This window comes from Malurus melanocephalus, unplaced genomic scaffold (assembly GCF_030028575.1).
Source record: "Malurus melanocephalus ecotype Western Australia unplaced genomic scaffold, MMel_1.1 scaffold_1037, whole genome shotgun sequence".
Taxonomy (NCBI): Eukaryota; Metazoa; Chordata; class Aves; order Passeriformes; family Maluridae; genus Malurus; species Malurus melanocephalus.
Genome location: NW_026624269.1, coordinates 61235 through 73097, shown reverse-complemented (window position 1 = coordinate 73097; position 11863 = coordinate 61235). Strand labels below are relative to the sequence as shown.

At 43.4% G+C, this 11863-nt stretch overlaps 1 protein-coding gene across 1 annotated transcript in view; it reads right to left on the bottom strand.

Moving 5' to 3' along the window:
- Positions 1–38: 38 nt before the first annotated feature.
- The window catches only part of DAB1 (DAB adaptor protein 1), a gene marked incomplete at its 5' end in the record, with an annotated part of 54422 nt that continues 42597 nt past the window's right edge, over positions 39–11863 (bottom strand). Inside the window, 4 exons of the mRNA XM_057386713.1 lie at positions 39–455; positions 8282–8380; positions 9281–9408; positions 10201–10749. Coding sequence (XP_057242696.1) covers positions 8297–8380; positions 9281–9408; positions 10201–10749 — 761 coding nt within the window. The remainder of the gene's footprint in view (positions 456–8281; positions 8381–9280; positions 9409–10200; positions 10750–11863) is intronic.

Genomic DNA, 11863 nt, shown 5'->3' with positions numbered 1-11863 from the left:
AAAAAAAAAAAAAAAAAAAAAAAAAAAAAAAAAAAAAAAAAAGAGAGAAAAAAATGTCTAATACCCAATCGATTTCAGATGCTTGTTATTTATAGGTGGCACACAGAAGGTAACAAATGTTTAAAAGAACACCGAGGAGTAAGATTTCCTAGTCTGGATACCCACCGCTTGTGGGGATGGGGCTGCACTCGTGGAATGAGAAGCGGGGAGAGTTTTTTTTTTGTGCTGCCATAGGAATCTGCCATTGGTTGCCAAAAAAAACCACATCGGGAACACTCGTAGAGCCAGTCCAGGAGGGCAATCTCTCTCCTTGTCAGACAAAATCAATCGGAAAAAAGCTTGAAAGCCAAAGGCCTGCCAGGTTGTTGGGTTTCGTTTGAGTCTTGGAGCACCACAAGCCTGTAACAATGCTATTTCTTAGGTCTGTTAATCTGCGCGTAGAGAGGTTCTGCTTCCTGGGGATAACAAAAATAAAATGAGCAGAGATGTCTCCTGACAGCATTTTTAGAACATTTTTACARCATCTGCTTGAGAACAGCGATACCTTGCGAGCCAAAACCCACAGGAAGCRTTTGCTTTTTGTGCTGCTTTGAGCGATTGTGGAGCCCCCAGTTGAGTGGTGAAGAAAATGGGATGTTATTTCAGAAAATTATTGTTTACTACCCTTTTCCTCTCCCAGCACTGGTCATGCACTCATCTTTATTGCTGGGCATGGACAATATGAAAAAATTAGAGGATAATTTAGAATTTATAGGCCTGGATGTTTGGAAATTCATGGGCAGAGTACAAGGCTGAGTCCTCCCCACCCCAGCAGCACAAGAGCAGAACATCACCGTGGGTTTTGCACAGCTCGGGAGAAACCCACTGGCAAACAGAAACTGCCACGGAAAGCTGAGCTAATGAAGCTGTGATGGGATTTAAATCAACAACACGAGCAGGGCCCATGAAGAACTGGGAGCGCCAGGCCAGCCCTGCGCAGTTTGATTAGGAGTCTGTAAAACCATTAGTACAATYGTTAGAGCTGGGAGGAAAGCATGTCAATTTGTTAACAGATATTTTCTGGGGAATTTCCTGGATGTGGGAGGGGAGGAAAGCTGCGTTGTTCTTCAGAGCTGACACCCTGTGCTTTCTCAGCACCGCGTTCATCTCGGCTGCGGTGGGAAGCAAACCATCCGTGGACCCTGGAATCCACTCTACTTCATCTCCAGAAACTAATTTATTAAACTAAGAATGACATCTAAAAAAGGAACAAGACAGGCAGAAAGGCTAATTAATGCCATACTGCATTAACTCTCTGCAGTTTGATAAATATTCAAATACCACGCCGCGACGTTGAATTTAACCAAGTTAGAATCAGCTCGTGTAACTCGTGTTACAGCGGCATTGGCAGGAACTGACTTGGAGCAAAAAAAAAACCTCAGAAGGCTGGCAAATCACTGGGCAGTGAGGAGCACAGACAGGTCAGCCAGGGGATGGCAGAGGATTTTAATCACTGCTTATCAAAATGGGGATGAGGATGAGGACAACAGCCCAAAGGTGGATCTGCAGGGCTGGGTGTGCTCTGTGCCCAGGGTTCCTGCTCAGTTCCCCATCCCAGTGAGTGATCTGTCCTGCAGGGACACACAACAAATCCAAAATATGAYCTGTTTCCTCCTCTTTTCCCCCCAGAACTGCTGCATTTCTGGAGCTTGCAGAGACTTTTTGCCCCCACCTCTTACCCAGACAAAACTCTGAGTACACTACAAGCGCTACGAGAGGGTGAGAAAAATCCTCTGGAATGATTAAGTAAATGCTGCTGAAATTATCCCCAGCAAGAGGCAAATACATTTTGTGACCTTGAAAAAACTGAAGGCAATCAAAGGAGCTGACTGAGTGTAAATAMCTGCTTTTCACACACCGTGAGTTAAGTCTACCTACGCCAATTTTCACGTGCAGACTTGACGCTGGCAGAATGATCCATCACAGCTAGTTCAGAAAAAATCTGTACTAATTAATGTGTGAACCTGACACACACCAGGCCATTCTTCAGGCAGTTGCTGAACCTAGGGTGATTGCAAAGGGAAGTGAAAAGGAAGGAGGAGAAGAAAAGGAGAGGGAGGGAGAACATCCCTTTGGAACAAAAGATGTCAGTTTTTCAAATGCCTTCGGGGAAAAAAAGAGCTTTTCAAAATGTCAAGTCTGCTTGTTAGAGATGTCCTCAAATATCCTTCAGATATGCAGATGTGCTGAAGGAACAGGTGTCCTAAGCTGCCACTGGACTCCACACCCTCGGAAGAGGAGGAGGAGCTCCTCATCATCAGCAGCACTTCCAACAAAGCATGAGACAGCCTTTACAATGAGAGACTTCTCTGATTCACACCCAACATTTATCTGCACAAACACSTGATGTGGCAAAGGCCTGCATTTCTCACTGATCTGAGTAATTTCTCTTACAGCAGACCATAGCATTTTGCATGAAAAATGTGCTCCTACTTCTTCCTTTCCRTTGATTTCTCCCTTCAGATGCCTAAACGAGGAATTAACTGCAGTGGTTGTGTGCAGTCTTCCCAGGCAAAGGGTTTTGGTCACTGCCTGAGATTTGTTCCCCAGTATTATTTTCAGCTAATTCAAGCATGCCTGTAGCCCAGCACTGCAAATGGTGTCGGTAAAATAYTGATACTCAAAGAGAGCAAAAGAGAACAGAAAGGGACAGGAAAGAGGMAAAAGGAGAGTTGAATGGTGTGGAYTTCATGGAGARCTCCTCTCACAGTGYCAGGCACTATTTTGGAGGGTCTTGAAAGCAGAAATAACCCTCTCTTTTTTTAATATACTCCACACAAAAGTCACAGAGCATGTTATGGAAAGACAGGTGAGCACAGCTCTTCTCACAGCATCAAAACCATCTCACCAGCGTTTTCTGATTTCTGCTTCCACCACTGCATTAGGAACAGGAGCAGAGGGAAGGAAAGGGAAAGAGCTGGTCTTTGTCAGAACAAAGARAGGAACAAATAAAACAGCAGACAAAGCTTCTAACTCACACAAACCCCTTGAATCTTAAAGTGTGTTCCTTGCTGAACTGACCCAGCATCACTTCTGATGTGCTTTCATCAACCCACAGGGAGAACCACGACAAGAACTGGAAGCACTTTTTCTTTTTTGCTGCTGTATTCCAAAAATACTTCAGGCTGCAAATMACTTTCTTCTTCCCATTTTAAGGGGCACAAGACAGCAGCAAACAGCATTTCTGGTGTAGTCCACTACTGTGTGAGGCAACAAGGGCCCTAACGCTTCTGAATACCATTATGCAAATACCAGAAGTAAATTTGCATCCCATTTAAAGATATTAACATCTGCTCCCCAGCAGAACTAATCACTGGAGAGCATCTCCTGAAAGACTCAGCACCTACCCAGGCTTGCAGGGGTGAACTCACTCACAAAACATAACTCTGGGTTAGGAAGAACTATTTTTACCCTGGCAGCCCTTTGATCACTGCGAGGCACCCGCTACGTGCAGAGCTGCAGGCGAGATGTTCTCAATTGTCGAGGTGAGGCCCGCATAGATTTCCGTGCCCTTTACAGMGGGTTCTCAGCGCCAGTTTTACTCCTGGCTGACTGATCAGAAAGGGCAGGCTCGAATGGGAAAGAGTTTCATGAAATAAGTGTGCTGGAGAGCCACACAAAATGAGCGTCTTGTGCCGGGGATGCAAGTGAAGGGGGTGCGAGTGCGAAGCGTCTTCTCTGCTTTTTGCATGCTGGCCTGGCAAATTAAAGTTGGCAAGTGGGGTTCAAATKAAATATCTTTGGTGATAAAACAGGTCATTCCTTTTGCCCCATTAACAGCCACTTTTTATTATTTATTAWTAATATTTGGTTGTTTTTCTCACAGACTCCATCAGCAGCATAAATACAGGAACCTTCTGGTTCAGGATGATGATTGGAGAGTGCCTCTGTTCTTACTACAAACCTATCTAGGAACATTTCCTAATCTCAAATAYCCAGTTTAATTATCAGSCTTCTAAAAATCTCTGTCATTTTARTATCAAGATGGATGACACACATCCATGAAATGAAAAAGCAGTGACAACTACTCAGAAAGATGAACCTGCTCCTTATCTTGGTCCTGATATAAAAATGAACCACAGCCAAGAAAACACTGATTATTTCTGGGCCCCTCTCCCAAAACAGTGGCCACACAATTATTTCCATCTACAGATCTGTCATCCACATATCTTTCATCTAAATATCTGTCAATTCTCCTTCGTAACATTTGAACCTAATGGCAAATTTGAAGCAAATTGTTCAGAAGTCTCAAAGATGCTGAATTTTCTCAAGTAGATTTTTAAATTCAGTTGTTGTGCAGAAGACAGGGAACTTTTAAATGACTCCATCACAAAGGAAGCATGGAGAGCTTGTCCCCAAATTGAACTATTGGGCTGCAAATCAGCAAAAACAWGGCTCCAGACAAGCTACAAAAATGCTGTCTCTTGTTTAGAGGAAGAAGTTGGAGAAATGGAAGGGTACAAAGTGACCTCAAGTGGGCTTGGGGACACTGGAAGAGGTGAGAAGCCCTTGGATGGGCTGGTTACATGAAAATGGGAAGCCTGAAGGAGATTGKAGCAGCAGAGATAAAGGCAAACCTGCAGGATTCCCCTGCTCGCAGAGCACCCTGCATTTCTCTGATCATGCCCCTGCAAATCTCCTGGGAAATACAAATAACCAACCAAGTATGAGACCTGAAATGTCAATTTTAGGATTTCTCTGGAGTGAAGCAGCACTTCCCAAACTGTGATCCCYTTCTGAAGACACAACACCACTTCTCTCAGGTTCCCAGCCCTGCTCAGCACTGTGTCTTTAGCTCAAGAATAGCAGCCCTAGAACCTGCAGCAAGAATAGGTTACCTTCAATCATTAGGAATTTTTCTTTGGACTTTATCCAGCTCCTATGGAGCCAGTTGAAGGTCCTGAAAGTACAACCTTTAATATTTTGAGCCCATTCAGAGTCCTGGTGCTACAGAAGAGGGGCAGAAGCAAGAGGAAGATGCAGAGTCAGCTTGATATTCCCTCCTGARCTCCCAGGTAACCCAACGCTTTGTCCAGAAACTTTTTCCCTCCACTCCCTAAAACAGGCCCAAATAAAGAGTTACAGCAGCCCATCCTGGAGCTGACTTTTTTAGATTTTTTTTTTAAATTTAAGATTTTTAGGAACATTTCTCACCAAAGTCCAGCACTCCAAGATGGATGATGGCAGTRGGCCACCACAGCCCCACCAAAAGCTGACAGACAAATTTTCTAATGAACTGTTGCTGTCCTGACAGTGCTGATGGCACCGTGAAGGGTGTGACACATTTTGAGGGCTCCCAATTGTCTGCACACATTTCTCAGAACAACTGAACAATTTCTTTCAGGGAGATCTGCTCCAGCCACAAATGTTTTGAAGGTTTCCTGAGAATCTCTCGTGAATGATTGCCAGTGCAAGTTTTTGGAGCTGGGCAGCAGCTCAAGAGAGCTGTGCTTGTTCCTCTGCTCAAACTTCCTGCTTTAATGTAAAGAATGCCAGTAATAGGAAATGTTTAAGACATTTGGTAGGATCACAGCTAGAAACATTTTTTTTCCCTCTCTCTCCTTTCACCACAGCTATTACCCACACAATCTAAAGACAGAAGTAGGGATTAAACATAAATCATCTGAAGATGGCAGTCGTTTTATTCAGTATTTTCTTTACCCCTTCTGGAAAATCACTATCCATCCTCAAAATGATGCACAAACAAAGGGAAAACAACCAAATACAATAATCAGCTCTGCAAAGAGTTCATCTTATTTCACCTGTGGAATTTGGGCCCTTCTGCTTCTTCAACCATTAAGGGACAAAAATGTAATATATCCATAAAATGTCACATTTACCCTATTAAGAGCTCACAGCTGTTTCTGGAAGAGTGACTTCTAGAACAGCAGCTGGAAGGATGAGGATTTTGAGAACTGAAGTTGAAGATTGCAAAAGGAAGAGACGAAAAATAGGAGAAGATAGTAACTAGATGATAATACAGAGTATCAGAAGGAATCMAGAAACCAAATTGCTGTGGTACCTTGGAAGACCAGGGTACAGAAAACAGGCAGGTGGGTATTCTGACTAGATCAAGATAAATTAAGACATTGTATGGGCAGAGCTGATTTCAGAGATGCTGGGAACAGACAGATTTGACATTTCTGCACACAATGCTCTGTTCCTGAGAGGTCCATTCAGCTGAGTAGTTACTGTGCTGCTCTTGGGGCAAGAACCACGTTCTGAAGAGCGAAGTAATCTCCCATCTAAGCCACAAAAGTGGCTTTTAGGCAGGCTGTGATTCTTTTGTATGGTGTGTTTCTCCCCATTAAGTTTCTCTCCAAATGCAAAGCTCAATACACAACTCCATAGTAARTCCTGAATTGATAATTTTCCATGGAGATTAGACTTCCCGTGGCTCTGACGATACCAGGCTGCAGAATTAGATGGGCTGGCTTTGGGAAGTGGATTTCCTACGGACTGCTGCTGAATGGCTCTGCACAGAGGCACAATGATATTAGTGTAACTTCACTGGAGAGAGGCTTTCTTTTTTTGTTCAGCTTCCTGTTCCTGCCTACAGCTTTTAGGAATTACTGTAATACGATAATCAGGAACATTATTTAACGTTTCTCGAAATGTATTTCTGAGAATTATACACATTTGATGCAAGGCTCTACAGGGATTAACGAAAAATGCAGCAAAACCATATGCAATCACTGGTAATATGCTSTCCTTGTAGCTTTGAATTTCAGAGCCATCCTGACTGTGATAAACCATAATAAAAAAATATATGTGGGTTTCCAGAGTGTGGGGCTCAGATAAAGGGCAAATCCTGTTTCAGGACCCAGGAAAGAATTCTTGGAGTGGTCTGGAGCTKGGATAGCTGGGGATGTCAGTGCTGGCCAAGGTCAGGCAAAGGCACAGCCAAATTATTGTGTGGCACCATCCATCTGCAGAAGCAGCTCTCACTGGAGTAAATAATGAATGTTCTCGCTGGAGCAGCTCATCCCAGCTTGACTTTCTCCTTACACTGKCACTTTGAGACTCAAGGAGACACARAGCTTGATGCTGCTTTTGYTGCAGCTCCCAGGAGATGAGCATGGGTGAAGCTACAGAACCACATATTATTAAGAGAGAATCTTATTATTCCCAAGTGGATCAAAGCTAAGTTACTGTACGATTTTCTAAAATCATGTTTAATGCAGAAAGTAAACTGACTCCTAATGAAACGATTAATTCTGAGTTGAAACTAAACCCAGTCACTGGCAAACCCAGTGCAATTTCTGTACAAAAATGGAAAGGGTTCTCCCACTGCTCTGGATTTGCTCCAGGAGCTCTGTGCTGGAGCACAGAAACCGTATCAGATCATGAATTTGGGCAATACCAAACAGGAGTGGCAGACGGGGAGAAGATAATGAAACATATTCTTCAAACAGCAACACTAGAGAGTATTTGGATGGAATAACAACGCTCAGCACTCGTAAAACTTTGTAGCTTCGCTGTCTTTTTGGCAAAACATATTTACTGTATTGAAACAAATCACAGAACATTCACAGGCAGCCACATTTTCTACGTGTTCTGTAACACAAAAGATGAAAAGATCATCTTTCCCGTCTGTCTGGATTCAAATGACTTACATTGATGAATAATTTTTAAAACATCAGTATGCCAATGGTAATATGAATGATGATAATTTTCAGATGTTTTTAATTTGCAGTTGGAGATAAAAATACACAAACCCATTTCAATATTTTTTACATGCAGATAATAAACGTGCTTCTTCTACTGATTACCACATTGATTTAGGGTAGAGACATTCATGTATCATTACATAATTTTATTTAATGATTGTTATGTCTATGGGTAAGATGTCTTATTCCATTTAATATGTTACATCTGACTGAAGGCCAGGGTGGATTTGATAAAAAAATATGCTCTGCCTAATAACACTGTTAATCATGGCTCAGTTTCCCTATTTGCCTTTAGAATTTGAACACAAAGTAAAATCAGTCSACATTTCTTTAAAGCATGCAGGCAGCTGGAACACACATATTTGCATAAGCTGCAACACTCAGTGAATGGCAAAAGCCATGCAAACCACCAAGCACGAGGAATACACGGTGGAGGATGGAGAGGTCAAACGGAAGAGATGGAAAGGAGAAAAAAAAAAATAAAACCATGCATCCATGAAAGCAATGGCAGGCACTGGTGGAAGAGTAAGTGAACACCTCAAGGTGTAGAGAAAAAAAGGACAGATACCTACCCCAACCTGTGCTATCTAGCTACCGACCTGTGGACTTATAGTATCACCAGTTGGCTCACCAAAGGGATCACTGTTGGAGGAGGCCTGAGACCCATCAGGCTAGAATACAAGAACATAACACCTTTTTTTCTCAACAACAGAAAGTGAAAAGTCAACAGGAGGTTATTTTCATGCTGTGGGCATAACAAGTACATCCTATCTCATGAAAACCACAGGGTGAGACCTCGCCGCTGATCCGCTCTCAAAAGCCGTAGTGGTTCCCTGCAGCTGGTGCAGGCAGCAAAGGACCTCACCAGTTCCTGCTGGAGCCCAGGCAGGAGCTGCCACAGGCTGCAGAAGGCACTGGCTCAGGCCAGCCAGAACTGCAAAAGGCCCTGAAAGCCATGTGAATCACAAAGAGTCCAAGCTTGGGTTATTTTGCACCTTTTGTTGTCCCGACCCCCTCTTGCCTTTGGCTCACTCARGCTCCTACCTCCCTAAGACATCTGGTGATTTATACTCATTGCCTGGAAAACATTTCTTGCTTTGGTCCATAAAGGCAAAGAAATCACATACTGAGGGCCAGAACATTGAGGAATGCAGYTGGGCAAGCAACTGGGATGCAAGAATGTGCAGGACAACATCAACCATCATCTTTAACACACAAACTCTCACATCTTTCTCTGCGGCYTCAGCATGTTSGTTGTYTTACCCCAGATTTCCTCACCATGARTAAAGTGAATGCTGGTGTGCTAAAAAGGACACTGGATACAACTAAAATGAACAACCTTACACATGAACTCTTGAGTCTGGTTCCCTGAATGCAGTGCTAGTGCATATCAACAGCAATGTCGTGCTATCAGCTGTCAAACCCACAGCAGGACGTGAATTCTAGCTGCAGTTTCCCTAAAAACACCACCCAGCCCTATTGGAATACACTACAAAACGGCTTTTAATTAGCTTTTATCTTTTCTAGCTAAAGTGAGACAATGAGGATTTAGAAACCTTGTTGCTACTCACAGCCTCTGGCTCCTCACTTTTGCTTGGGCTTTCGAACCCCTCTTCGAAGAGGTCGTCTGCAGCAGGGTCRCTCGTATGAGATGCTGATGATTTTGATGGAGAACTCTGTCTGGGTGCAGGGGTTGGAGCTAAACAAGGATTAAGGTAACACCAACAGGACATATTCTGTTAATTTCTTCAAAAAGACACTGCAGCACAAGATTTGTTCATGCTTTTGCATCCCTCAGCTTTTACCACCCCTGAGAATCATTTTCTGTTGAGGAGCTCTTTGAGGTAAATTTGGGCACAGCAGTCATTATCAATCCCATGTGTTTGATTTCATTTGGAAACCTCCAAATTAAGTTTGGCTGCATCTGGCCTATGCCTTTATGAAGCTGGGAGACACCACTGCATTACAAGAGGGATGTGTGAGTTGCCTGCCCTGTAGCAGGTCAGTGAAACAGAGCTCTGACTGACCCCTGGTGAATCCCATCAATTTTTCTTTTCAGCAATCTGCAAAATCCCCCATCTCTGTGCTATGAACACCAAAAAGCTTATTTTACAGCTTCAATCACCAGTACATCAAGCTATTAAAATAAATACCCATCCCCTAATTTCTGCAAAGGATGGATGGGACGTAAGCAAAAACAGCTGTAAGTTTGAATATCATGGGCATTCAAACCATCCAGCTTCCATGTCCCCACCACAAAACATGTATTACTGCCTTAGAAATTAAATTTCAGACTGCAGCTATCCCAGGCTACTCATTTCAATGGYCTCTGAAATTCCTCTCAGATATTTTCTTTATGGTTAGAACATATTTAATAAGCCAGACCATGCATGAAGGTTCTCACATGTGGGTTGGAATTTAAAAGGGACAGAAGTGCTTTGAGGAGCAGTGCTTTGAGGAAAGGGATGGCTGAAAGCACATAAATACTCACGTGAATTTGTAGATGGTGTCGTGGAAGTCACAGGAGTCAAATTTAACTGAGAGATGTCAAAGTCATCACAATCATCTGCTTCCTGTGCCATCCCAACTTTGTTAAAGTAACTTGAGAAGGCCTCTGAGGTACAACTGAGGGAAGGCTGATCTGGTTTTCTTGATGGCACTGGTGGAGGCTGAGCCATCTGGAAATCTTTAAACATTTCTTTTCCCATTTTCTGCCTGGGCCTGTCTGTCTGCGGACTCGACCTGTTGGAATCGCTCGTGGGCGGGACGGTGGCTATGGGAGCAATGGTACCTTGAAACATGGCTGCTTGTAAAGGCAAAACAGTTTGTGTCGGCATGAAGGCAGYGGGCTGGAACTGGCCAGCCACGGACGGCCACGGCTGCTGGGTGGGAGGAAAGATCCCGGGCTGGCCCCACGCGATGGGCTGCCCTCCCTGCATCACCTGAGCGACTGGAGGCTGSGCACCCATGGCCAGCTGCTGCTGAACGAGGGGCTGCTGGCCCCAGAAGGAGGGCAGGACAGCTCCCATGGCAACATAACCTTGGAGAGGAGAGAGAGCAGGAGGGGGGGAACAGACAGGATGGAAGATGTTAATGCCGTGGTCAAGAGCGCGCAGGAAAAAGCGACGCGATARATCAGAAATGTGCAAAGGGATCGCAGAATGGGAAAGGAAACTGCAAACACCCAACTCACACTGCTGTACAAACACTCATGGGCAGAACCACGGGCTGCTGGGCTCCGAAAAGCAAAGCATCTCAAATTGCAGCATTATGCTACTGCTACTACGACTGCTAATAAAAAAAAATCCAAACCAGATGATTTCAGATTAAAACCCTACACACTCGGTTATTACCCAATTACTTCAGAACATCAAAATGATCTTGAGTTTCTGCTGCACTAAATACCTATTAACAAYAAACTGCTTCAAGTATTAGACTAACAGAACTCCCTCCAGCTGAGGAGGAAATTAAAGATTAAAACTAGAATTATAATTGCTTCCTGTCAGACCTGAAGCCTCCTTTTGAGCTACCAAAAGCTCCATCATGTAGGAATTACATGATCAGGTACTTTTTGATTCACAACAACAAAATACTCTGAAACTAAAACTACTGCAAAAAAATTTACAAATTAAAGCACCTAATATAATTACGTTCCACTGATAGAAGCACCGTGCTTTACAGATTTGTTGTTTCATATTTAAATTCATTGCTTACTACTAATACTTTGCATAATATAACCTCTCTCAATTTTAATATTGCTATATCTTTRAAACTCTTATTTCTAACCTAAGTGTTTCCTGAGTCCTCCTGTAYSTTTTCCTCTTTGCTTTATTTCTRGGCTGTTTTGCAATMATGAACACAAGGGTKGCTGTTATAYTGTAAAGGGAAAAGYCTAAAYCCCAATAAAATGAAAAGATAAGAAACTGATCTTTGAGTGACCAAATTGTTGAGTGATGAAAGGAGCAGCAGCTCAGACACATTTCAGTTCCAAAAGATGGCCAAGATGGATTCTCCAGATGTCCTTTGATGTCATCCCAGCAGTGAAGGGACATCTGCCATTATCCCCAAACACTTCACTGCCACCGTAACCTTTCTGAGGTGCAGTGGCTGATCTGGTGCCATCAGAGGGGTTAACCAATTAGAAAATCACTGCT